Source organism: Amblyomma mixtum, chromosome 1 (genome assembly GCF_055824585.1).
Source record: "Amblyomma mixtum isolate Tamu chromosome 1, ASM5582458v1, whole genome shotgun sequence".
NCBI classification, from domain to species: domain Eukaryota; kingdom Metazoa; phylum Arthropoda; class Arachnida; order Ixodida; family Ixodidae; genus Amblyomma; species Amblyomma mixtum.
The window spans coordinates 30,712,765-30,740,660 of NC_143012.1; the positions used below are offsets into that span (position 1 = coordinate 30,712,765).

At 48.2% G+C, this 27,896-nt stretch overlaps 1 protein-coding gene across 1 annotated transcript in view; it reads left to right on the forward strand.

Annotated features, from left to right (window-relative positions):
- The window catches only part of Pka-C1 (Protein kinase, cAMP-dependent, catalytic subunit 1), a 416,348-nt gene that overhangs the window by 100,660 nt on the left and 287,792 nt on the right, over positions 1-27,896 (forward strand). Inside the window, exon 2 of the mRNA XM_089547431.1 lies at positions 12,403-12,472. Within this exon, the coding sequence (XP_089403557.1) occupies positions 12,433-12,472 (40 nt within the window). The 5' untranslated portion in view covers positions 12,403-12,432. The remainder of the gene's footprint in view (positions 1-12,402; positions 12,473-27,896) is intronic.

Genomic DNA, 27,896 nt, shown 5'->3' on the forward strand with positions numbered 1-27,896 from the left:
AATCTGTCTTTGAGGAAATCAAGAATGACGCTGCGTGTGTGATCAACGCAAGAGCTATGTTCGAAGAGGTGAGTTTGGAAACAGACTTGGCATACATCAGTGCAAACTTCTCGACATTGACGGAAAGGAGGACAAAGCTGGAAAAGGCTGGACTCTCAATTGATGAATCATTGAAGGCAGTCGAAGAAGCACAAGCAGCACTTCGTGGACTGGAAGGAAAGGGCGCTACTGCTTCTGCAAAGATCCAGCAATTGGTCGAAAAAATAGAGGCCTAGAAACAATTTCCCAAATCGGAAACCTACGCGGAGACGATACGGCCGCATCGCCTGAAGGCCTGAGCCCCTATGAAGTCATGTTTCAGGTTCGCGCCGCTAAATTCAAGTGACGTTGAAAGAATATTTTCAAAGTACAAAGCAATGCTTAGCGAAAACCGAAGGAGCTTCAAGTTCGAAAACCTGAGAATGTGCTTTATTGTGGAGTGCTTCAATTGAGGACTGCGTACGTTCTGTGCTTGACTGACAAATCTTGTACTAACAAAAGAGTTATATTCAAAGCGCCTATTTTTGCTTTATAGCGCCTATTTTAATATTTTTTAGAGCCTAGATGCCTGCCTATTTCGGGGTTCTTTGTGCCTAAATTTCCGGGCCTTAGTCATGACAAAACGCCTCGGACGCAGGCGCGATGCGAGCATGAGTCTCAGCGATTCCCTCTGCGCAATGAACATGACAGGGACGGCATCCAAAATGGGGGCAAAACGAACAGTGGGACGCCATGTCTCGCTGTTGGCATGTGCGGGACATGCCCACAGGACATGCCCACGTAGCCGGGCGAGCGCAGGTGGTCTGGTATTTTTTTAAGCCTCCCCTTTCCTTATTGCACGGTGCCCTAGCAGCTGGCTGCGAATGCCGAGTCCGTTATTTGTGGCCGCTTTCGCTTCTATCTCTTCCTACTTTCCTAACCCGATGCCTTCCTGACAGGTCTGCGGTGCTTTTTTTAGAGCTTCGTGCGCGGTTCGGTTTGGAACGCTGCAGAATGGCAGGTATGCGTAATCCCTGCCGCGCGTATTGTTTTCAGCAGAGGGAGCGAAGATAACCTATTCTTCGTTTGTGGCTCGATCGATGAACGTAGTTAGAATGAAAGCATCTTTCATGGTCGCGTAAGAAACGGCGTCAGCTTTGAATAGTACTGGATCCTACTTGACTACAGTTTACACTACGCGATCTCCTTCCATATACCTGTTAGTAGATATTGTAGCATAGCGTACACCGGCTGACTGCGGGCCGCCATAGCATATGGGTAGGTGGCCTTGAAGCGCCACGTGGCCAGGCGTAGCCAGCACGTGGTCTGCACGTGGCCATCTCGTGGCCGGCACGTGGTCTGCACGTGGCCATCTTGTGGCCGGCACGTGGTCGCCTCGTGACCGTCTGCTCATGCGCGATGCCGGCTTGCGGTGGGCGGTGGGCGCCAGCGGTGGCCGACGTACACGCTATGCTAAAGATCTCAATATTGAGAGACGCGGGAGAATACAACGTAAGCTCTCACTGGTTGATCCCTAATCGTGTGCTAATCCCACTTCGTTTTGAATGTTGCTCGTCCATACCACGCTAGTTGTGTGGCGCGTTTTTAATGCGAAATCGTTAGAAGTTCGATTCAGTCGCGTACCCGGCGTGGGCACGAATAGTGGGGACAGAAAACCTCATGACGTCACAGGTTTAGCCAATAGATAAAGATAGTTGAGGGTAGTAAATAGATGACAGTCAACAAGACCTTAGCACAAACTAAGCACTAATAAGTGAGCACTGATTAACAGATGATTGTCATTAACTAATACAGCTGTCACATTGATTAAAATTAGTATATGCAAGTTAAAAATCAGTGAAACCTAATGAATAGTTAATTGCACTAATTAAGTACTTTGGTGTACCTAAATAGTACTAAAAAGTGCTGGGAATTTTTTCGCATTTCCTGCATGTAGGGACCTTAAGTACACCCGGTAATTGTTTTTTTTTTTTACTTCGCGTCTACAATTATACACACGTTGGGTTCAACGTCGCAGTAGTCAGCTCTCGGTAAGGAAGAACGCACTGAGGCCTTCTGCCTACTGTAAATACCTGTACTTTTTATTCGTCATTTTTATTCTACTATCACACGTAGGCCCTATAGACCACTCCATCGTGCACGCGCAGATATTGAAATCCCCTCTGCAGTCTGGACCGCTGAGAAGCGGTTCCGCTAACGCTTCCACCCTACTATCGCAAGGTGCGGGCAACAATCCACCGAGCAATATGGCGAGGTAAGGAGCGCTTTTTGGAAAGGCCTATTTACTTGTCATCTATTTTTCTATTTTGAAGCACATCGCAAATTCTGTGCATGCACCGAAAGCGTGTGTGTGTGTGGGGGGGGGGGGGGGGGGGGGGGGGTGCATCGTATACGCAGTGTCCTTGACCTGTCTGTGTGCGTTTCGTCTTTTGTGGCTGTCATGAGTGAATGATATATGCACACCTCGCGTCAGAACTGCCAGGCCTAGTCCGTTCGTTTTCCATTTCGACAGCGTCGCATGGCGCAAATTGGGCTTAGCGCGACGCGGAAGTGTATAAATCCCTGTACGTCTTATCAAGTGCACAACTGGATGACGCATATGCGTTGTCTCCTGTTTCCCTTTTTGCCTAACGTTTCGCGCTCTCTTACTTTCGGGAGAAAAAAATAAAAAAGAACTTGAGGCATTAATTCAGCTTTTCTTATAGGATTTCACGTATATATACAGTCTTTGTCAAAAATGTACGGCCCAAAGGGTTTGCTCCCAAGCCGTGTAGCGGGGCTCTTAAAGGGTCAGTCTACTCACCGAGATGAGTGTATAAATAATGGCATATTCTGGTAGTTGGCACCCTATAACATCAATAACGAGGGATCTGCGCCCGGTTTAGGCAGGAATTTATATTTTATTTCGGCGTTAAAAGTCGCGTAAAAATGCATGGTGGCGACCCCAAACGTTCATTTTGTTCAAGAAAGTGGTAGTCTTTTTTTGTAGAAGCATAAGTGAATATACTACATACCATTTGTATGCCCCAATGTCAGAGAAACACACATTTTGTTCTAGTAAACTGTAGAAGGCGTACCGCTCGCTTTTTCTGTAAATCACATGAATATTTATAGTTACACGTACGCAAAACGCAGGCATATTCCCACTTTTAGTTCAGCGTATGCTAGCAGAGACGCAAAAATAAACTCAGCCTATAGTGGCGCCATCTGGTCGTCAGGACGGGAACCATTGCTGTAAACAAACCGACTCTCCACTTAAGCCTAGGAGCGGCAGAATCGTCACTCTAATTATTAAAATAAAGCAAATTTATCTCTTATATGTTTTCTTATAGGCGAGATGAGACGAAGCGAGAGGTCCGGCTTCGACGGGCGCCGCCATGTTTGTCGCCGCGCGGCGGAAATCCAGATGGTTGCCAGATGAGACTACCATCTCGTACATATGTGTTCCCACATTAATAAATTCTATTTTAAAATGTTCTACCGCACTCCTTGGCACCACAGCTGGCTAAACGGTAATTTGAGTAAAGAGCTATCGGTTGCCGCAAAGAAAATATGGTCGATAAAATTCAGTAGACTGACCCTTTAAGTACATTTGACAGTCCTAGGCTTGGGAGAGTTGAGGACTTAAATTCCTTCCGCCTTCGCGAGGGTGCTTGAGTGTACAAGAGGCTGCAGGGCTCTGAAGCAGACCCTTTGGGCTGTGTGCTTTTGACGAAGACTGTACACTTTAAGCACAATTATGCCTATATGGGAGTAAAGGGTAACTCCCTTTTATAAACGGGAGTACGAAAGAGGAGAGCTTACTCTCTTTTGACTCCTTTTTGCTTACAGTGTATATCAGCAGGTGTGGCGCGGGATGACATCAATCTCTGGCGCACGTCGCCTTCTTATTTGCGTTAAAATTTCAGTGGAAGCTTTCTTATGGAAAGTCCACTTCTGTAAGCGGCTGTCCACACATAGCTCATTCAGGATTATTTCCTTTTATTCCCATTTTATCTGCTTTGTACTGAATCACTTTGTGCAACAGATAATCAGGTATTTGTAATTTTTATGTTGTTTTCGTAGTATAAAACTCCTCTAGAAAGTAGAATGGTAGGTGTCTACCATTCTACTTCACTAGCTTTGCATGTCACTGTAGGTAAAGCTGGAAAAAAGAAAGCTGCCACTTTTCAGGGCTTGTTGTTCTAATAATGGGTGAAATGTAATAAAACTATTTTGACATGCTTAGAGTTAAACACAAAGAAAAGCGTATTTACTTCAATTTTCGCCACGAACAAAATTCATTGAAAAAAGATGCTCAGGTTTAGCTTGGTTAAGCCAAGAATGCGTTGCATATTGCGCGGTCTTTCTGCGCGAGGTATTGCTTGGCGGCACTCGATTTTCTCAGCAGCCTTTCCTCCGTGACGTATGGATGGATGGATGGATGGATGGATGGATGGATAGGAGCGCCCCCTTTGAAACGGGGCGGTGGCAACCGCACCATGCTCAGCCGTTCTTTTTTATTCTTCTTCTTTTTCTCTTTTTTTCTTTTTTTTTCTTTTTTTCCTTGTTTACTGTGCTTGTAATTCTCACCAAGAATCGCCATCATCTTTACCTACGGTTTTTCCTCCGGCTGTCGTGACGTCACGTCACGTGGTTTGGTGGCTGCCCGGCCGCGCCCAAGGGCTGAACTGAGCAGGGCTGGGCAAGATACTTCAAAATAGTATCTTCGATACGATACTCGATACCTTTGAAAATTGTATCTCCGCTACAGATACAAGATACAGTACCTAAATCAATTTTCGGTACAGATACTCGATACTGTATCTTCGATACTTCGATACATCACTAAAATATCAAATATAATACAGGTTATATTACGACTAACAAAGTTTACATAACTGAGATCACTGTCTAATAAGTCCGGTAATATAATTGGAGAACTTTGGAAATGTACGCGTGGTTTCTGTAACCCTTAGTGTATTTCTATGGAGCACTTTTCCTGAAAGGACTTATAAATGAATCCGACCGCATGGATCTGTTGAAGCTCCGCTGTCTGCGCAGTTGGCCTTGTTAGAACTTTAATTTGGACTAAAGCCATATACCAGGTGTCCCAGCTAAATGTAACCAAGCTTTTAAAAAACACGGGGTGTCCTAGCCGTCTGAAACCAAATGAGAGTTGTTTAGAGTCGCGTGACCTAGTCCGCAGCATTTTTTTCATTCTTCAAGGTTGACTAATTAGTTAAGCTTAATTAACTAACTTTTTATTTGTTGACTTCAGGAACAAAGTGTCAATGGAAAAGTTGTAGGAACAAAGTGTCAATGGAAAAGTTGTAGATCGCTTCGAGAAACAGCTTACTGAGACATTTGCAGCAAAGTAATATTTACGTAAAGTAGTTTTTTTACCGGCCTTTAACCATACCCCGCCCAATAAGAAAAAGCTTCCACATGACAACTGTGCCATTTCAACGACCTAACACGCGCCTTAAAGAATAAAATCCGTTTTTTCTGAAGTCCTCTCCTCGATGAGACTTTGGGTGCACATTGGGGCAGAGAAGTGGGCGAACAGCTGGTCACGTGATAACTTTATTTTAAGGCCAATAAATGAAGCTACGTAAATCGTAACTTGACGGAAACAGCACTATTAGCGGTTTTTCGAGGTGATTTAAAACTTTTGCATTGACACTTTTTTCCTGAAGTTAATAATTAAAAAGGTAGCTAATTAAACTGAACTAATTAATTAACTTTTAAGCGCGAAAAAAATACTCAAGACTAGGCCACGTGACTGTGAACAACCCTGAGTTGGTTTCACTGCATGACTAGGACACTTCGCCTTTTTTAAAAGTTTGGTTACATTTAGCTCGGACACCCGGTATATGTTGAAGTGATCGCTTCCGTAAGCAGCCTAGCGAAAAATCATTTAACCCAAAGTTCCTCATACGAACCAATCTGTGAGCACTTGGCTATATGAATAAACCTGAAACGTTTTCTGTTTTCGGTTCGATACTATACAGTAATTACCCGATGGCCTGTGCCTTTGATCAAACTAAATGATGCAAGCTCCGTGCGCTTGGGAACCGAACAGTTAGTTTGCCTGTACTGCGATAACAAACTTCTGAAGCTGAAACTATTCTTGAAAAGCTGGAATTAAAACAACAACAAGTAAAATGGCTGAACGTTTTTATTAGGCTAAAGGTATTCGTTACGTTTACTTGAAGGTCTTAAGTAACAACATTTGCTCGAACCGCCGGTCCGAAAGAGCCCCGCGATGTGGGCGCGCTATAAGGGAGGCAAATGAAAAAAGCCTCTCTACAGGAGCAGACGAGCACGTCGCAGTATTATACTTGACGAAGGCGCCTCTTATCAGTGGATAAGAATGAAGCATAGCCACATCAACTCAAGGATCTTGTAAATAATTGAGAAGCTGAAGCTTAACTAGCGCCTTCTGAGAGCTACGGCTGGTTATACCGCTTGTCTCTTCAAATGAAAAGAATGCGTCAGCTGACGCATTTGATGCTGCTGGCGCCGATGATCCCACTGCCTCGCGTGCGGAAGAATGCGCGGCTTGCGTTGTGCTGACATAGTCGACAACAGCTTCTTCTGTAAGCTTCTGAGCATGACAGTGGAAGTCTTTCATTTCTGCTGGCAACCACCGCAACTTGAAATAGGGGTGTAGAACAGCAGCAACTGTTGCCTCTTCTGCACTCGGTTTCATCTTCAAAAGATGGTCAAACCTGCGGGTGAATCCATTCCAAACTCCGAGAAACGCTGATCCAGAAGTAGTAGCTTGGGAGTTAGCTAAAAAGCAGAGAAGGTGCTGCTGCCCGTCTTGTACTACCGCCTGAGCAAGCGCTTTTACAGGGTTTTTTTTTTTTTTGTATCGAGTATCGTAAAATACACGATACACTAAAAATGTATTTTCGATACCGATACTCCGATACTCTAGTTTTCAGCACGCGATACCTAATACCGATACACAAAATGTATCGAAAGATAGTATCGAAGATACATGTATCTTCGATACTGCCCATGACTGGAACTGAGTGATTGCAATATGCTACGCATAATATCTGTTTAGTAGAGACTATAGCCGTGTAGTCACTACCAAAGTCAATTTGCGCATCTACTCGCCGCGATAGGGCGATGGCTTTTTGGCTATATGGCATTCGGATGGAATCCTAGATGCGGTGAGCCGTACTCTGATGAATACCTGGCATACGTTTCTGTACTCGGATACAACTCAAGAACAAAGCGGCTTTTCCCCGTCGAAGTGCTCCCTTCCAGCCAGTGGCGTCGGACGATTATCATGAGCTGTACTAGCTTGACCGTGCAGGGAGTGGCAGATGAAAGGGGATAGTCCGCTCCATGAATTGTCAGGCCGCTCCCTGCATTGTCAGGCTAGCAGGGTCATGAGAATCGGCCGACGCCACTGGCTGGAAGAGGGTCCTTTGACGGGAAAAAGCCGCTACTTTCTTGAGTTATATCCGATTATAGCAAATATACTTTGGTGTTGTTGTTGCAAAAGGAGTGATGCCTTCTTACAGTTCTACGTTGTAAATCTACCTGTAATTGTACTACCCTCTGATGGATTGGGGGGGAGGCTGCTTTTAAGAAAATAAACTGAATTTAAAGTGCGGTCTTGAATTAAAGCGCGCAGCGGACCGCGCCTTTTTTTCACCACATTTCTCACGGCTTCGTTCCGCACTTTCCGCGGTGGACTGTCCGCGGTGGGATCGTTCCGAGCCTTTCTGTTTCTAGCCGCCGAAGACGACGTCGCAAGATAAGCGCGTATCCGCTCCAGCTCCTCGAGAGGCCACGAAACGAACGTGAGTGCCCGCGACTCAGACTCGTCGCCGTCGTGAAAGGGGGTGACCTTGAGCTGAGGGCGAGGAGGAAGGGGGAGGGTGAGGAGGGTATCGTCGTCTCGCGGTGCCCGTCGTCGAGGCTGGCGGCGTCCCCTTTGTCTCTGACGGCCGAGCTGTTTATCTTGGCCGCCTTTGTTTCGACCCGAGCGCCGATACACTGCCCCCCCCCCCCCCCCCCCTCCATCCCTCTCTCACTGCTGCCTACGACGGCAGCTGCGCAAGACCGAAAAGGGGCCGAGAGCAGTCCTCTAAGGCGGGCTACTCCGGATGTTCGCCATTCAAAATGCGCGGACGGTGTTGTTTTGAAGGGAACTGTAAACTCGGCTGTCGAGAATTTATTTCCTTTAGTGTCGTCGGCTATTAGCGATCGGCCACCTGAAGTGATTTCCATATTAGTTTTTATTATTAAGGCAGGTGTGCGTTTGTTTTGACGGCCGCATACACGCATTTTTCGGCCGCGGATTTCTGTGCGCTGGTTTTTAAATGAAAAAAAAAAAAAAACCTTTTTCGGGACAACCTAGCTTTCGGGATTTTCTTGCGTTCGGTGTAACCTGGAAGAAGGAAGAGAAAGGGAAGACTGAATACAGCTGCTATCTAGTTGTCCTGGAAGTTGATAAAAGGAAGGAAGAAGGAAGAGATCGAAGATAAGATAATCTAGATTTAAATGTCAAAACTATCGCTTTGTTCCAAATTCTGCCCTGATTCTTTCTAAGCTAAATCAAAGTTCTGCAAATTCTAATTTGAGTCCTCCGCCATGTTCGAGGATTCATTGATTGTCACTCACTCACTCACTCACTCACTCACTCACTCACTCACTCACTCACTCACTCACTCACTCACTCACTCACTCACTCACTCACTCACTCACTCACTCACTCACTAACGTTCTGACTGATTGGATGGCTCACTGATCAATATATTTATTTATTTTTTATTTGCATTGCAGCGCAACAACACAATAGCTCATAATGGACACCGTAATGGAGGGAAAGCTGCGGTTTAAATTTGGCCACCTTGGGCTATTTCAGCTGCACCAACGCGTGCACACGGGCGTTCTTGCATTCACCTCTACTAAAATACAGTTGCCGCGTCAAGGACCGAACCCGCGTCCTCCGGTGCAGCAGCCGCCTAGGCGACGCTACATGTACACGTTCCAGAATATTTTTCGCGCCAGTTTTGTCACCGATTCGTGGAACGCATTCTATATGTGAGGTGCGGCTTTGGTTTTTCCCGACGTTCGGAACGCTGTTGGGCGGCCGATTGCTCCATCGCTCTTCCTTCCGCCGTCAAAAATAGCATCGCTAGTCGAGCGCGCGTTTCCAGATATGTCATAACCAGGTTGCTCCAAGGTTTTCTGCAGGGTCTTCACATACGAACGAAGGACATCTTGAGTAGCTGCATTGCCACGCGTGCCTGGTTTATTATGCGTCGCGTGCTTTCTGCGCGAAGCCCATATTGGGTACGTTATCCCGGCAAGTGAAGCGGCTATCCTGCTTTCCATTTAGCATACAGCACGTTACGTAAATCACGTGGTGCTGAGATCTCTTGGTGGGATAACGTTAACCCTCAGTGTATGTTACAACGAAAACTCAATGAGGAGGTTTCTCCTGAGTTTCGTGTATTGAGCGTCGTCGGCGTAATATGTCGTATGTGAAAACTTCCGCTTATACGTGCTGGCTATTGATAATGTGTGTCCGGTAATCGCGTCACAGGTCTATAGTTGTTGCTTCCCCACCGCTAAAGCTGCGTATGTGTGTGTGCGTGAGAGAGGAAGTTGTTGAGGAGGCGAAAAATGGTTCATTCATGCTTATTTGCACCTTTTAAAAGCTTGTTATATATGTGCACATTGCTGCGAAGTCATGAGCGGATTTATAAAGTCAATGGGCGACCCCTCCCTCACCTGAGCGAGGAATCATCGGGAGAAAATGCGCAATTGCTCCCATTTCTTTCGTTGAGGTTGCTTGGAATGCATTGCGTAAACTCAAAAGCAATGCGTTTTGCGAATATATCAGTGGCCTACTGATTCTTATTCAAGGTGCATAGTAAGTAGAAGGCGCTTTAAATGGATGCTATGCGCGCTAGCTGATGTACAGTCGCGCCGACTATTATACGGAACACGCTCGACGTTATCGGAGCTACCTTCACAAGGCAGAAACAGCTTGCTGGTGGTGAAAAGTTATACATCTATACTCCGTCTCATAAGTTCCTTGCAGAGACATCCTCAGCCAATCAGGAGAGCGCGTTAAACGTGTTCCTCCGTCACTCATAGTCTGCTCGTGGCGTACACAGGTATCGTTAGAAAACAACCTAAATATACGCTATCTACATGTCATAAGGGTATGCGCGTTGCGTGTGCTAAACGGAAGCATTTTGCGGGGTTTTACGTCATTTGGTACAATTGTATTGTTAGCTGTTCAGCGTATGCAAACGAAGAGGAAATAATAAGTTCAGCCTAGTGGCGCCATCTGGTTGTTAAGCCGGGAACCATTTTATTTTGTCAACAAAACGATGTTCCACTTAGGATTATGAGCGGCAGATTCGTCACTCTAAATAAAAAATAAAGCTGATTTATCACTCAGGTGTTGTGTTATAGACGAGATTAGACGAAGCAAAAGTCCAATCAATGGCCCATCTACGGCCAATGAACGTACTGAAAATAGCAGTAACAACGACGAATTCAGTCCAAGGCGAGGGGTCCGCCTTCGAAGGGGGCCGTCATTTTGGAAACCATGCTTGAACGTACGCAAGAGTCGCGTGCGCTAAACTCGGGAAATTGCTCACGTAACGCGAGCATACGTTAAGGCTCGATATGAAATAGTATTTGGCGCATTTGCGCTTTAAAACACGCGACCCTATGTACCCATACGCCTATTTCATACTGGTACTACATTCTGCAGCGTCGAAACATCGCCTGTGCGCTCATCGCGGCTTTGGTAGTGCTGCAAGGAACTATTGAGATGGAGTATATGCTCGTAGTCAACTTTCTGTGGCATTGCAGCAGAGGCTATGCAGCAAACGGAGGGAGACAGGCCTTTGTCCCCATGCTGTGGGGAGTGGGTTGTTCGTTTTTCGGGCTAAGGGTGCGGAGGGGTGATGGGGGAAGTTGAAGACAGTGCAAAGTCGCTACGCAGGGGGCACTGGAATTCTCTTGGACGTCCAGGAGACGTCCCATCGCACGGGTACAAAGGCCCGTCTCCTTCCGGTTCTTGTCTAGCCTCTGCTGCAGTGCCACGGAAAGTCGACCGCGAGTATCGCTCATCGCGGCGCATCGGTTCACTACGAAAGTCGAACCGCAATGAGACCGTCTTGAGAGCATTGTACGAGTATTTCATACTGAGAGCGAGTGCATTCGTTTTATGAGACAACAGCTGCTCCAACTTCTTGGAAACAAGCGGCATGCAAGAGACACACGGCAGAGTACTCGTTCACTGTTGTCCTGTGTTTTCTTTTGCTTTTTTTATATTCGAAAGACAGCGACGCTTATCAATTGTGCCTTGTGTGAGCCCTGCACCGCTTGTATGCATAAATAAATACGAGAGTTAAATGAGGATGAAAAGAGCGTTGAGGCGCGACCTTAAGCCGTCTTTTTTACGTAGATATAGTTTTTCCTCTCTGGCATAAGTACTGACCGTTGTCACAGTGCTCACCATTTTTTTTAGCACTGCGAAAGGCCATGCGCATCACTAAAGGGATTATCGTCTGCTGTTGCGGCCTGCACTGTTGAAGCTGCGCGTGATAACAAAATGGCGCTCGTGAAGTCACGGGAATACTCCATGCCACATGTGCAGAGTTTTCGCTCTTTGGGCATGTTTTTTTTTTTCTGTTTGCCTCCACTGAAAATTTTTACCTCTTTCTTCCACGCGTGGTTTTGTACCTTTTACGTTCTGATATCACGAGTATCGAGGTAGTGGACACTGCCGTGAGGCACATTGATTGGCTGACTGAAAATGAGTGCGCATTTGTGGCTTTTTTTGTCTACGTTTATTTTTTTAAATGCCCCTAAAGGTTCTGCAGAAAGGGCATACAAAAGGGGGACGCACGATACACACTGTAAGAAAGGAATTCGTGACAATTTGAAATAACAACAAATATGTGCGAAAGTAAATACAGATTACGAAACAACACCAAGATTTGAAGAAAGAGGATGTTTCAATGTAGGAACAAAACTTGAAGGAAGTCCAAAATATGAAATACTACTGAGAGAAAAAAGAGATGCGTCCACTTTGCGTATCTTGTCTTTGCATGCCATTTATTTCTATCCGCCTTGTTATTATTTAGCAACATTGTTGTTGAAATACTTGTTTAAACATATCTATTCACGTTACAGCCGACGCACGCCCCACAATCGGTTACTGTCTTCTGTACGTTTGTAAGTTCACTCGCTAACGAGGAATTCCGCTAGGTTCGTTAATTAACGATAACAATCTCACACCTCTCCGTTATCGTTATCGCCAGCATTGTTCAGCCTGACTCGGTTCGGTCATTCGCTGAACTCTCGGCTCTCTCTCCTGTGTTCCAGGCCCGCGCCGGTGCCCGCCCAGCGTTCACCATGAACATATTCAAGAACAGGGGCCGCAAGAAAGAGAAGGGTGAGTCTGAGTTGCTCTTTCTCTACCGGTTGTGACGTCACGCTCTCTAAAGGAGCCGCAACACCGTGGCATGAAAATGCGCGAAGCGCACCTGCTCTGCCTTCCGCATAATATGAAACAGCTTTTTTTTTAATATATAATAAGTGGCGCTCTCTGGGTAGCGCGCGAAGATTGACCCGCTACTCGGAAAACTGCTTAAAACATGCACACCAGGCGCCGACTGCGCAAGCGAAATGACAGGTTCGGTCTTGACAGCTGGCGCCATCTGTCGTTCGCACCTGTAACCAACTTGAACTGCGCACGCGCACTAGAACCAGGTGGTTTGATTTAAACCAATAAAGCTCAGGAGAGCACATAGAAGGAGCGGCATGCATGTTCCGAGTGGTCGTGTGAAAGAGGCGGATGCCACACCGCTATGGATTGCTGGCGACGGCCTTTCTTCGATGTTATGTTTCGTAGGCAAACAACTGCTGTAATGACACGTTAGGTAGCGCACTAGCGCGAGCTCTGACGCGCATGCGCTCACTTGACAAGATCCTACAGCTGCGACAAACATGAGCGGTTACACTTATTTGGCACTCGAGAAGGAGTCTGTTTGTTCTTTTGTGTCAAGAAATAAGGCATGTACACAAAAAATGCACGCACAAAAAACGAGAAATAAATCCAAAAGTTCTAGACAAACGCATTTTAAAATCGAAAGTTATTAATGAACCCAATATTTTCATATATCGTAAGCTTTCACCATAACGTGCAGTCAGTCGTGTAAAGCCCTCACCCGAAGTCCCTTGAGGTATCGGTAATAAATAAATAAATAAATAAATATAACCTCAGATATCTCCTGGGAGGGTTGCATTTGTTTGCTATTAACATTTTTGCTATCGTCAGAAACATTCCCCTTTGGTTTTCTATATGGCAGTCTTAACTACTCGATGCGAGCGATGGACAAACTTTAAATTTAGGTGCGCATCGCAAGGATGGACCATTACCTTCAATGCTTCCATTACAGTACCTTACAATGTTCGACAGTTCCCTCACGTTTAAAATTGATGTCCTATACTTGTGGACTTGAGGTTGACGAGTAATCGTTGACTGCATGAACCTGTACCACAGGCGGGCAGCGGTGCCTGCTAGGGGCGCGTCACTGCTCTTGCTAATGACAGCTCCTTGCGATCGCTGAGTAAACAAGTCCACAGTACTCCGTTTAGATGTCAGAAGCAATGTCGGTGCCGGGGATCGGCCGTCACCCCAAATTTGCCCCGCCAAAACCGAAACTTTCGTTTCCGTCAGACCTTGACGAGCTCGTTTGCATGATAATACAGCCCATATTAGGAAGCTTCGGACGACCGAATTTTAATTGTTCTTTTGATTTATGTTTTGTTTGTGAGGATCAGTGAGACCACTCCACCCCACGACAAATAACCTGACGGCGTCCCTACACCGAAGGCCACGTTAACTGGAGAAGGGTGATGCCGCCCCTGTGCACTACTGTTCTGAGAGAGTGGGAGACGAAGTGGCCGTGTAACGCTGAGGAGCAGAGGCGGCATCTTATAGTGATGTTTCTTTTCCTTTCCCCATACTCTCTCACTTACTTAAACTGGGCAGCATTGCTCAGACTGGTACAAGCCAGTCCGTAAGCGCGAGCGAACAGAACTCTTGGTCGCTTTCGCATATGTGGTGGGGACGCTTCGTAGCGGGTGTTCCCTTGGCGGTCTTGTATAATCAGCTGAGGTGAGTCTGCCAACGTTTTTTTTTTCCAGCGACGCAATAATGGTCTTTTTACGTGCGGACAGCTTCGTAAATTCGCTACCCCCTCCCCCCCTCCCCCGCTTCCCCTCCTCGATCAACCGACAGCAGCGCCATTCGTCGGCACCACTGCACGGTTTTAAGGCAGCAGTAGGACACGCGGCGTTGTCGTTTCTTCACAGCTCGAGGGATGGCGCCACCGTCCTGTGTCGCTGCTCGCGCCGTTGGTGGCGGGAGCAGACGGAGCGCAGCTTTTTCTTTTCTTGCTCGGTTGGGGTGCTCCGCATCCTCCTGCAGCCCACTCCAGCGCAGGAGTCTGTTCCCCGAGCTCCCCGTATGCTGCAGGAGAGAGGGCCTTAGATATTTTTTATGCGAAGCATACTAGCCTCACAACCGAGCTCTTCCTTGCTGCGCCGCGCGCGGCCGCGTAGCTACCACTTGACCTACATCGGCGCACCACGTGATATGACGTCACAACAGCTGTGAAAGCTGGGGCTCAACTCGTGCGCTCGCTTGCGGACGCGCAGCCTCCACCGGCGGCCTAACTCCCGCTCCTTCCGCTAGGGGCGCTGACGTCACAACAAGAAAGAGCATTAAACGACAGGTTAAAAACGCGGAAGTTAAAAATTGGATGAATTGAATGGAAAAGAAACATAGTGTAGAACTATATCGGCCGCCGCGGTGGCTCAGTGGCTATGGTGCTCGGCTGCTGACCCAAAAGACGCGGGTTCGATCCCGGCCGCGGCGGCTGGAATTTCTTTGGAGGAGAAATTCTAGAGGCCCGTGTACTGTGCGATGCCAGTGCACGTTAAAGAACCCCAGGTGGTCGAAATTTCCGGAGCCCTCCACTACGGCGTCTCTCATAGCCTTAGTCGCTTTGGGACGTTAAACCCCATAAACCAAACCAAACCAAACTATATCGATTCTGGAAAAGGCAGATCAGGAAAGAATTTTTCTATGATAACTCAAGAGGCAGTGCCCTACTTTTTGAAGCTAGATCAGGGTGTCTTAGAACGCGCAGCTACAAAAAGAAATTTAACGAAGAAGATGACACATGTGCAGTGTGTGGTAGATCTGTGGAAACAATTGAACACCTCATAATCAAACGTGATGGTATCCATCCGGATGTCGATGCAGGCACAGTCACTCTTTCTGAGGCCCTAGGGTTTAAAGATAACAATGGTCATGTAAATAAATCTGCAGTGGAAGTCAGCAAAAAGCGATTGGAGGATTGGTGGCTGAAAAGCAGAGATGTGGCATAAGGTTAGAATTGTAGGAAGCCGTAGGCAAAGGTGATGGAGAATCTTAATGAGAATTGCCAACACAGTAAACAAAAAAATAATAAATAAAGAAAAGCTGAGCATGGTGGCAATTGCCACCACCCCGTTTCAAAGGGGGCGCTCTTATCCATCCATCCATCCATCCATCCATCCATCCATCCATCCATCCTGTGAAAGCTGGGGCTCAACTCGTGCGCTCGCTTGCGGACGCGCAGCCTCCGCCGGCGGTATGCTTCGCATCTTAGGCTTAACCATAAGCTAAGCCAGGCCATTTTTTGTGCAATTATTGTACCGTGTCCAGCTGAAATAATAATAAGGATAACTTTGAGATCAATGCGGCTACCCTCATAGGAGCAATGCTAAAGCAAAACGCCCACATACTATACTGACTTCCGTGGCTGTTATGACACCCACGTACTATATCGACGTCCATGGGGATTTTGACGTCTAAGTGTATTTTTTTCGCGCTTAATTAATTAACTAATTGCACATCATCAACCCAATTTTAACCCATGGCAGCATTTTAGCACGCACTATCTGTCACAATTGCACTTTCACGCATTTATCCTGAGAGAACGACGTAATCGTGCGGACAAAATTGCGGACACTTTTTACTGATGCGACAGAGCCGTATAATGCTTCGCATTAATAATAATAGCGTTTATTTATTGCATTAATTACAATCAAAAGTAAGCATGAAGGCCTATTCACGCCAGCAGAAGGCCTGTGTACTTTGTGCCATACAAATTCAACGCCATTATTCAGTACCTAAATGACGTGACGAAAAAAAAAGCACTCCATCAAATATTTGCACTTATGAGGGCTGATGAATTGGAAGCGGTTAGTCTTTCAGAGAAAACGCCCAAAACGGAGATGGTTCTGCGTGTCCTTGCACTTTTTGTGATGGCTTTTTTATAACAGTTATATTGCGGTGAATCATTTTGACTGTTTGTTTCATTCTCAGAGCACCTGGCACCCGGTTTTATCACTTTGTTGTGACGCGAGATGCAACTAGGTTTATTTCAGTTTGCCAGGTTTACGAACAACCGCGTCTAATTTGTTCAAGATTTCTTGTGGTTGTTTTTCGTGGTTTATGTGGAAAGTTCTTTGTCAGCTTTAAATTGACCGGGGCCGAGAGCAGCGGTGATTTTGTCCCTTGACCACCGATCACGCTCTTCGCTATCGCCGCCGCCGATTGGTTCAGTTGTTTGTGAGAGCGAATGAGCCCAACGAAGAATTCATTTAGGAACCACTCCAGTCGGTTCATCCAGGGTGTTATCACCGCCACGCTATACGTGATACTGAATCCCCGTTATCATCACAGTAAGTCATTCGGATTTGTTTTCACCTGATTTTAAGCTTGCTCGTTCGCAGCGTTTTGTTATCTGTGCACGTAGATCTTGAGGAGTTTCTGTGCGAAAATAAGTGCACCAGGTTAACCAACCAAATAAAAATAAAGGGCTCGACATATCTGCATGAAACCGGCACGGGTTGAGAGCGAGCATCGCAAAATGCTTCGTATAGCCGCTTTTGGTCGCCTTCACTTCATCGGAGCCAATCACTGACACTGTGTCTAATCTTTTCTGCCTCCTACCATTATAATCGACTTTGAGCTGTAGGTATCGCTTGAACGAACGAACGAACGAACGAACGAACGAACGAACGAACGAACGAACGAAAGAAAGAAAGAAAGAAAGAAAGAAAGAAAGAACGCACGAACGAACGAAAGAAAGAAAGAAAGAGAGTAAGAAAGAAAGAAAGAAAGAAAGAAAGAAAGAAAGAAGGAAGGAAAGAGCGAGCGAACGAACGAACGAACAATGAATGAATGAATGAATGAACAATCTAGCAAAAAAAGAAACGAACGAGATAGCGAGCTAATGAAAGAGTGAGGAAGAGAACGAGAGTGAAGGAATTAATTACAAACGAGCGAGTGAAAGAGGGCGCGAATGAGTGAAATGAAAGCCTGAATGAATGAACAAACAGATAAATGTAAGAGTGAACCAAATACTGCATCAATGAATGAATGAATGAATGAATGAATGAATGAATGAATGAATGAATGAATGAATGAATGAATGAATGAATGAATGCTGGCTGGCTGGGCTTCCTCTATGTAGGTCGGAAATCTGTTGTCTTTAATTGTGTTTGTGTGTGTGCTCAGGCAATGGGTAGGGTTGTGCCGAGGGTAGACCTCTTTTGGAGAACACCATTATTCGCGCTCTCAGTCACGTTATAAAGCGCTCGACCTTATCCAGCGAACATCCTCGCAATGCGATCTCCTCGGGCTTCTCGCCTCTGACCCCGTCCCCTTTAAAACCGAAAGCGTAGTTCCTCTTGCCTCTTCCGAACTTCCGCGCGCGCGTTCCACTTTATCCCGGTAGTTTATTCAGGGAGTACGCGCGCGCACGATTCGTTATATTTGCATCGCCACCCCAGTTTCCTCCACTCCCCCTAATTCCTTCCCGCTTCGAGACTCGCCGTCCCCATATCCCCAAGAGGGAACTATTAATCCCCGAGCTTGAGGGGGGAGCTTGAAAGTCCTGGCTAAAACAAGCGCTAATCCCTTTTTCCTCGAAGGCGGCCTCCCTGTCTTCACTATACGGCCCCGCTTTGACGAGAAAAGATCGGGCAGTGCCTTCGCGTTCGCCATCCTGTCTTCTTCCTCATTTCGCTTCTGGGGGAGGGATGCGAGGAGATCGCTACGTGCGCGCCAGTGGGGCTCTTAATTGCTTCCCAGCCTGCACACTTGTTTGTCGAGATGTACTCGCTCCGGCGTGTGTAGACGAAAAAGGAGCATCATCCTTCGTTAACCTAAGCGTGCGCTGTATAGTGCTCAGGCGCCCTGAGATTGGGGCGCTAGGGCTGCGCTAATGATCGCCGGATTCGCCAACCTTGCGCTGGGAGCCGGAAAATAAATTGGTATGGGGGAGGAGGGCGTGGGATGAAGTATTAAAAAAAAAGGAAAGAGAGACGTTCAGCTTCGTGTATCAACGTAAACGGTGTGCCGTCAGTGTGTTGCGTATACGTTTGGCTATCTTTTCTTTGAGCTGCCTCGGCTGGCATGTGTGAACGAAGCTGCACTATAAACACGAATACGCCTATGTGGGAGTAAATGGGGAGTAAGATTACTCCTTTTCTACTCCTTTCTGTTCAGGGTGTTTAGCGTAGTCGTTCCTTTTCAGAGCTTTGCTAGAGAAGAAATATCGAAGGACGATGCTCATTAAACTGAGCAACGGATAAAACTGCTCCAGATAATTTCTTAGAGAAGAAGCAGCAGCAGCAGATAAAACGGGATGGGAGAGGGAAAGCGATAGAGGGAGGGGAACTTTAGCTCGAAAGCCAGGCGTTTCGGAGGAAGATCCTTATTAGAGGCTTGTACCATAGCGGAGACATACGAGTGTAGACGTCTATACCGGTTTCCCGGACGACTATGCTAAAACGTCTTAGGAATGCTTTTATATTTTATGGATTTCTATTTCCAGTTTGCCTTCTTCCCTGTCGTTTTGTGAAGCCACATCTGTTGCTGTTTTCCGAAACTGATGGAAACATTGAAATAGGTGAATCTAGTGCAAAATAGTTTCACTACTCATTGTACGGCAGTAGCGTATTTCTTAAAGTTAGTTTCCCGCCCCGTCTCCCTATTTCTCTGTTGCTCCCACTCCTAGTTTCCCTCGGCGTCTCCTATTGCGCGCTCCGTCTCTCTCCCTCTCTCTCTTGCTATCCCCTTTGCTTCACGGAATTCCTTCTCTTCACTCGGTGACCTAGCGGCCTGGTGCTTCTAAATATAGGCGCCGGTGAGCGTCCTGGGCTAGCCGCTTCCTCTTCCTTCTTCCGGTTCCTCCACCAGGCGCCGTGCCCCGGAAGCTTTTGCCGCATGCATTAGCTGCGCATCATCTACACCTCCCTCACCAGCGGTCTCCCTCTATATTGTCTCTTCCCCAGTCGCTTCTGGCCGGGGAACCACCGCTTCGTAGCCCGCACCTTGTGTCGGTAGTTGCGTGCAGTAGTATACGTGACCGTAGCGTGTCCGCTCTTACATTGGATTACAGCACTGAGCAGGCAAGTGTAGGGACATTTGCTCACAACCGGAGATAGAATACGCACTGCACACATTACCTTCTTTCTGTTATTCGGGTTCTTCCTCATCGGTGAATGCAGCAGGGGACACATATCACATAGCTGCCGAGTGTAGTTAGTATTTTTAGGTATGAAGCTGATGTTTATAAAAGCATCTGCGATGCCCTGGCAGTAATAGCGGCGTGCGAGTGCGCTGGGCGTGACGCTGACGCCGTCGTCCGCGATCGCTTTCCCGTTATCCCTTATTTTCTCCCCCGCCTCCTTCCCAATTTCCCTTCGTATGCAGCTGACGGGATGAGGTGTACCAGAGGCGTTGGGATGCGCCTCCCCAAGCGCCTCTTCGTTTTATCTTTTTATTTTCCCTAAAACGCCGTTCCCTGTCTCTGGTCGACTTCCCTAAAATAGCTCGACCCGGCGACCCAGATTGTCCCGTTTCTTCCCAGGTTTAAACTGATTCGGGACGCTTTTATTGCTCGTCGCGCTTGTTTAGTCTGGCGTGACAGCTTCGTAAGAGCTTTTTCTCCCCCGGGGCAAAATAACGGCCTCAAAGTGTCGCACGTCGTAACCTGAAATTCCCGCGCCGTCCGCCGCTGTCCGAAGACGATGTTATCCATTTGGGCTGAGAAAGGGGAAGAAAGATAACCCCAGCGATTACTTAGTGTGACATTCACGCCACTCACAATGCGAAGCGCAAGTACCGCCGAATATATAGCACAACAAACATCGTAAAAAGAGGATAGACGGCGACCCTTGTTGGCAAGAGGGCCGGAACACGCAAAACAAGTTGGCGTGCCGGAGCGGCGTTTCTCACCGGTGTCATCCATCCCCCCCCCCCCCCTCCTCTCCTGCTCAGTTGTGTCTTTTTATCTGTGCGGAACAGAGAGATGGAGACATCTTAGATGTGCCTTTCTCTTTTCTGACAGTGCAGATCTGTGTACGGCCCAAATGCGCGTCAGTTTAGCGAGGGCGTTCAGCACATGCACCTAAAGAACAGTGGGAGTCCTCGAATCATTGATGCGTTTTTAAAGGAATGCTCTTTACTCCTTTGAATGCTCTCGGAAAGGAAATGAGACTTTATTTCCTTTTGTTGCGAAAGCAACACTACGCGAGTCGCCGAGACATTTCGCGGAGCCGAGGAAAGGCCATACTGCGCATGCGCGAGGAGCAGTGACGTCACATGGCGCACAGCTGGCGCGCCGCCGCCGTCGCTGCGCTGGTGACTCAGAGGTGCCGCCGCCGCGCTCGCCAGTTGCACATGTGCAGTAGCGGCGCATAGCTAGCGTGCCGGGGCTGCCGCCGCTGCCGCGCGCTCTCCATCGCCTCTCTCTATCTCCCCGTTGCTTTCGCAATCCTCCAGGTTTAACCAGAGCTGAACCACTTCCAATTTTTTCAATTCGGTTTTTAAGTTTTGTTTATTTTCAACATCCACAGCGTTGACAAACTCCCTCACAAAAAGCTCTTAGGACAGCTTGGTGAGGTCAGGGAACCGGTGACAGGCAACAGTGGCAGCAATGTGGTAATCTTATACACGCATGTGTTTTCTATAAAATAATTTGATCAATGTGACCCGCATTGGGAGAATGCGAAAGAACTGACGCCTCCTCGGCACTCGTCGCCTCTCTTTGTCATTTTCTTTTTGTTTGTTAATTAATTTCAGTACTGAATTTGCGTAATTATCTTGTGCTTTAATTAAATATCGATTTATTTACTCTGATTATACTTTCTTTTGTCTCAATCAACCATTTCGGTTTTTCAAATTTGACGCCGTGGTTGCTTTCCCGTCCACTTCCTATATCCCCGTTTAGCCTATTGAACCGTCCAATGGTTTTTGCTGATAATTAATTGCCTAATCAATCTGTATCAATGAAACTTTTTGTTCGATTAATTATCACTCATAAAATACGTTTCAATTCATTTCAAACATTATTTTCACTCCTCTGCCTATTTTCTCACTATTTTGCCGTCCGCGGATGTTTTCCCCGTCCACTCGCTTTATCGACGTCCGCGCTATTTCGACGTTTTTTCCACATTTTTGGCTCTAATTAATTAACTAATTATCCTATCGACATAGATGTTCTTGCGCAGCATCCTCACATCATCCTCTTTCGATTGCAACCACTCGTTTAATGCTACCTGTTCTGAGAATGTCGCAACTGCAGCGGACACATTTTACGGACACGTTTTGGTGACACGACCCCGTCGCCATAGCCTAGAATTGTTTTCGCATTAAAAAGCCCGTTCAGGAACATATAGTAATGGTACAATACGAAACAGCACTTGATACCGTGCGTTGAAAAACAGTGTAAAAGCTTTTCCAGGTGCTCAGTCGACCAGAACATCGCCGACTTCGCAAAGCCCCGTTCTCGCCGCGGTTCGAAAATTCGCCTTTCGAGAGTATAGTTACAGTAAACATTTACAGACACCTGAGCTCTCTTTCCCCCACGATACTTCTGTTATTCGCCGGTAGCCGGGATATCAACCGAAGCGTCGCACGTGTATCTCTCTCCCCTACGTTCTGCTATTGTGCTTTCGGAACTAAAGTAGCGCCCATCGGCGGAGAACACTTCAAAGCAGCATTTTCTTCAGGCCCGCGCTGTATGGAATCCAACCCTTTCAGACCAATCAGAGCTGGCTCTATCCGTGCCCGTATCAAGTTCTTCCCTATATCCTTTCCCGTTCCCAATTTCCCAATATTTCCCCCTTTATTCTGCCCAGGTCTTCCCACTTTCCCCTCTCACCTTTTATCTTTTATTTTGCCGGCATCCGAACCCCCAGATATCGCATCTCTACTTCGTTCCTGAGAGGGCCATCCACGTGCGACCGCCCAGCGATAGCGGACGCGCGGTCCCCTAGGCGCGTCCATGTCAATTTGGGAGCCCGTCTCTCCGAGCGGACACGGTCGTCGGGGCCGTCGCCGTGACAGTGTTATAAATAGCATCATCCTAGCCGATGGGCTCAGGTGGCGGCGTCCCGAATTCCCCGGCATCCCGAATTCCCCTGTGCCTGCGTGCTGGCGCGCTCCGGACGTGTTTGTTGCGTGTTATATGAGTTGATGCGCGGATGTGTGCACGCCGCCTGGTTGCGCGGAGGCGGTGCAGTGGTGGGAGTGCAGCTCATTCACCCACGTGGGCGTGATCGTTGAGCACCTCAGCGTGCGGGATAAAGGGTTGCTCGGGAAAAATCCTCCCCATTCTGTCCGTCCCCGGACACCACCTCCCCCGACCGTCCCCTTTCTCCCTACCTATTCACACTCTGAAACGGAGAAAGGGAGGACGCGGTGATCAAACTGCCCCGCCAAACCGAAACCCTTTTTCATCCCTTTTTGTTCCCGGGCGCGCGTTCTCTTTTGCCCCGCTTTCCGCGACTCGCCCTCAGCGTTCGGACTCCCTCTCTCCTCTCTTTCATCCTCTCTCTTACCTGTGGCTCCTCTCCACTTGACCTGGAGATGCGGTCGCCAGATGGAGCGCTATATTTAGCGCCGCTGCTACTCATATCCCCGTCCTCTTCCCTTATATTATCCTTTTATCCTCGTCTGTCTGCCCTCCCTTCTTCCGCACTAACCTCCTTTTTGTGATTGCTGTACAGAGCTTCCCGTTTACTTTGTGACGTCACCGCTGCCTTTCTCTGGCTGATTCCCTCTTTCCGCAATGCCCTTACCCCTTCTTCCCGGGCCACCTTTCCGCATATCTGCCCCTGCTCCCCTTTCACTCTCTCCTGGATCCTGATGAGGTGGCCCCGAAGAGGACGTTTCGGCGGCTTCATTGCCCCTTGCTGCAGGTTTGATGTAGTGTGTAGAATAGCTCCCATCCCCAACAGGCTACCAAAGCACTTCTCAACTATAGCTCGGGAGGGGAGTGAGGAACCGCTGATGTTACTGCTAGGTTTAGAGGCAGAGGTCTGGAGACCTTCGATACCATTGTTCTTCATATTTTACCGGGACAGAAGTTGTGCGCCTGTTCCGCAGTAGCAGTCAGGGGTTTGCCCAGGGATTGAGGGGTTTGCCCAGGGATTGAAAATAGAGAGGGCGGGGGGGGGGGGGGGGGGTCTAAATTTCTAGGCCCACTCTGAGTCGCTCACGCGCACTCGTCTCTTAGTTGTACCGTTGTGCGCTTTCACGTTCAAACTCCTTATAAATGGATGAATGATGACGTGTTGATGACGCCTTCTGGTGCGCTCTTTCATGTAGAAAACCGCGCACCACGGTGGAAGTTGTGACCGGTGACGGGAGCTGGGCTGTTTCGCGTGATGCGATTTCTTTGATGAAAGGATCTTGGCAGGACTTAAACAACTACAGGCACCTAATTTTTGCTTGCGTGTTGTCTTCATTCAAATGATGTGTTCGGCAACAGAGTACACCGTGTGGTATTCGCCTACGACCGCTAAATAATTTATAAATTGAATTTCTTCTCTCCTGCTGTTTCGGCTTCATAAACCGAACGATGACTGTTATCTTTAGTTGACTTAGATGCAGGAAAAATTTAAATATAAACGCTGATACGTAGTTTTAATTCACTACTAAAGCAACCTCGTCTTTTTGTTTTTTGTTAGACGTTGTCTGCTGTCTCGGGCATAAAGGAGCAGGTTTGCATGATAAGAAGCAAGCTGATTAAACTGACCTTGGCCTTAACAGCGGTTCGGCCTTTTCAGGGTTAGCTGGCCTGAAGAGGTTCTGTTAGTTTTCTTTCCTTCAAAAGATTCGGATTTCTCTTTCGTAGCTTCCTTTTACAGCGCTCAGACGCCGAGCCGTAATGCACTGAAACTGAATGTTTTGGAATAAATCTGTATCGTGAGGCAGATTTATCGGCTTGTCTTTGTCAGGTTTCGGCTTTATCCTAACATCTTGAGAATCCTATATACTTTTTCTTCGCCTAGTTTTCACAGTTTTCTTTTTTTTTCTCGAAATCGCTGCTGTGAGACGATCACCCGCTTCTTTTCTCCTTATTTGTGTCCGCTCGTTCACCGTGGGTGTCGTATTATGTTTTTTCTTTTCGTGCTTCTTTTTGTTGCCTTCTCTCGTGCCTCCCTGTGCAGCCGTTCGTAGGCTCAGCGCCGTCCACTTTTATTTCTCTCCGTTCTTGCTTCCTCTTTACGCTCGTTAATCCTTAATCCGCCTTGTCCCGAAGAGGATGCAATGCTTCGAGAAAGCTTCCCCAGCAAATCGTTTTCACTTGCTGCTCTTGTTATCTCCTTCAGGGATTAGCCACCCCACAGGCTCTGCAATGGGTCCCTAATCCCTCGCTTAGCCCACCCATCAATCCCTCGGCTGAGTCGATTTGGGAAGCAGGTCACGTGACCGTTTTCTCTTAGGTGTGAGAATTTAGTCTTAGTAGAGATTTAGTCTTTACAGCGATAACTGTACAAAGTAGTTTCTGCCCTTTTGGGCGTCGTCCTGTGCGTATCGCACTCGTGTACGTTTTTACGTTTACGAGGAGGTAAGTTTTCTGCCGGCTAAACAGCGTTGTGGTATGTTGTAATCGAAAGCTACCCGCATTCTTCTGCCACCCTGTAGACACTAGGTTAGTAAGGCATGTTGACGGGCTAGGTTGTTTTTCATCTTGAAACTTGGGAAAAAACCCACCTATAGGCGCAAATGATTTCACGACACAAAAAAAGAGACGAGGAGACAACGGACAGGCGCCGTGTCGTGTCGTGAAATGTCGACATTTGTGTCGTGAAATAATTTGCGCCTAGGTGGGTTTTTCCCCAAGTTTCAACACTAGTGTAGAGCCACTGAGCTTAAGACCGCCACGCACAGCCGAAATATTTGTGTTCCCGCCGGCCTGCAAGCTGTTAGTCGACGCGGTTGACACGGTCGCGCCGACGAGCGCCCGCGCCGAAGAGCTAGCCGGGTACGCGTTACGTGAGTTACGGCGCGCCGGCAGTCTCGTCTCGGTCCCTTTGAAGGATCCCCGCCGCGAGAAACCCTAAACGGCACTTGCACCCGCACCGCTTTTCGGGGGAGCGCTCCTTTTTCTTTTGCTTGTGCGTGTGTGCGCCGACTCCGCGTATTCACCGTGAGGGAAACGGCGCCGCTTCTGGGCGGCGCGCGGGAAGCCGGGGGCACGGACTGTGTTTGGTCAGTGTCAGTGGCGCGCTTTCCGAACGCTGGCATTTAGTTTTCTTTTTCTTTAAGGCAACGGGTGGCTTCGGCGGCGGCATGCCTTAGTTCTTGAGCTGCGCGGACAGATGTGCGCTTCAGCTACGCACATTGCCCGAACTTGCGGCCTAACGGCGGCGCCGAGACGATTTTTCTTTTAGCCGTGTGCTTCTGTTACCGCTGGCTGGCGCCGCTTCGAGGAACAGGGCAAATGACGGTTCTGTTTGTGTTGTTGTGTGTATTCCTGCCTCTTTACGTGAGAGCAGTCCGACTTCCCGAGGGGAAGATGCTCTGTTACGGTTTCGTTGCGTTTTGCTTGTGTTGTATCTTATATCAGTCACGTGCACAGTGGCCCCGCCTAAATACACGGCCACAGGCAACTGTTACGTCACGAAAGGGCCGGCCCAATCAGCGATGAGCTGAGGGGGTTAAGAGCAGATGTTGGCGGGAATCTGGGGGTTCTCGCCAGGAGCTTTTGACCGGGAGAGCTCTGGCAGCTCCACTCTGTTGTTGCTCTCCCTTTGTTTGACTCTGTATTCACTGTACCATCATGCTAATCTTATATGTATAAAGGTTTTGTTTGTTTCTACAACGAAAAGCGTCGTCATCGTCCTTCGCGCTAATTAATGCCAATCACAAGACCGGGTCGTAACGACAACGAGACGGCCTGTCCTCGCTAAGCAACAGCAGGCGAGGAGAAGAAAAAGAAGTGGAAAAGAACCCCAACTGGCGCAGTCGACAGGATTGGCAGCCATCGCCTCCGGCTCGAGCGAAGATACCAGAGTCGACGGGTCCACATCACCGCAAGACAGCGCTCGACTGACCGTCAGCGACAGCGGAACTGCGTGACAGCGGAGCTTCAGAGGCACTGGGACCCAGGAACCTTCGGGGTGCAGTCGTCCCAAGCAGACTTCAGGAAGCGGCTTCACGGCAGGGAGCGGCACAGCGCATCGACGGAAGGGAGCGTCAGCGTCAACACCGGTGAGCGGGATTTCTTACGATTCACTAGAGGGCTCACGGCTCGAACTTAAAGGGGTGTATGGTCAGGACGCGGAGCATGATGGCGAGCATGGCGGACAGTGAGACAGAGGAGAGCAGCATGACAGAGGAAACTCCCCAGGGCATTGGAGCTATCGTGGGAGCACAGAAAACATCCACGGATGAAGCGGTTAACGTAGGAGCAAGCAGAGCGCCCCAGGGCAAGGGAGCTCAAGTCGAGATAGGCAGTGAGCTCGTCGGGGTAGCAGCAGACGTAGAACCGGAAGCTTATGCCTTGCGGCGCCTAGAGTTAGATTTTGAGTTGCAAAGACTAAAACTGGAGTCAGAGGAGCGCATAGCTATGAGGAGAGCTGAACTGGAGTTTGGGGGTGCCAGGCAGTCCCCACCTGTCTCTGATGGAAACGAGCAGCGGCAAACAGGCCTGGACCCGACCACTCAGTGTGCTAAAGTCCTTAAGGGGCTAAGGCTGCCAGCCGACTCAGATGTACCTATGTGGTTTGATGAAGTCGAACGAATGTTTGCGACTTACAACGTCCCCGATTCCAGTAGGGTGCACTTAATAATTCCGACTCTAACGGAGCGGGTCCGCTACTTGTTGCGTGGACTGGGAGACGAAGAGTGCCGCGATTACGAGGCGGTGAAGGCAGCGGTCTTGAATGAGCTTCAGCTAAGCCCGCCCGAGTACTTAGAGAGATTCGAAGGAGCGTCTAAGCGAAAAGAGGAAACGTGGGCACAGTTTGCCTCGCGAGTAAAGACCTACTTCGAATACTATCTCCGTTCAAGGCAAGTGAGTACAAAGGATGAAGTGGCTGCACTCATGGTAGCTGACCGGATGAAGGCGAGCCTTAGTACGGAAGGCCTGGAGCATATTCGCCTACGCGAGGGCGAGAATTGGCTTAGGCCCGAAGAAGTTTCGCGGGCGATGCAAACTTTCGAGCAGGCAAAAGGAAAGAACCGTGCTATAAGACAGGCGAACGCACAGCCGGCACGCAAAGAACATGGTGCCCCAGGCAGCGCGCCGCTGGCCCCGTCACGGACCACACCCGATGGGAAACGGCAGCCCACATGCTACGTATGTCGCGCTGCAGGTCATCTGGCTAAAGACTGCCCACGAGTCGTTCAAAAGAAAGACGATGACCGTAGAGACGCCCGGGCAAACAAGGTGACAATAGTAGACCCAGGGACGGTTAATGACGGCCTAGCCATTCACCCTGAGAACGCTTTGGTC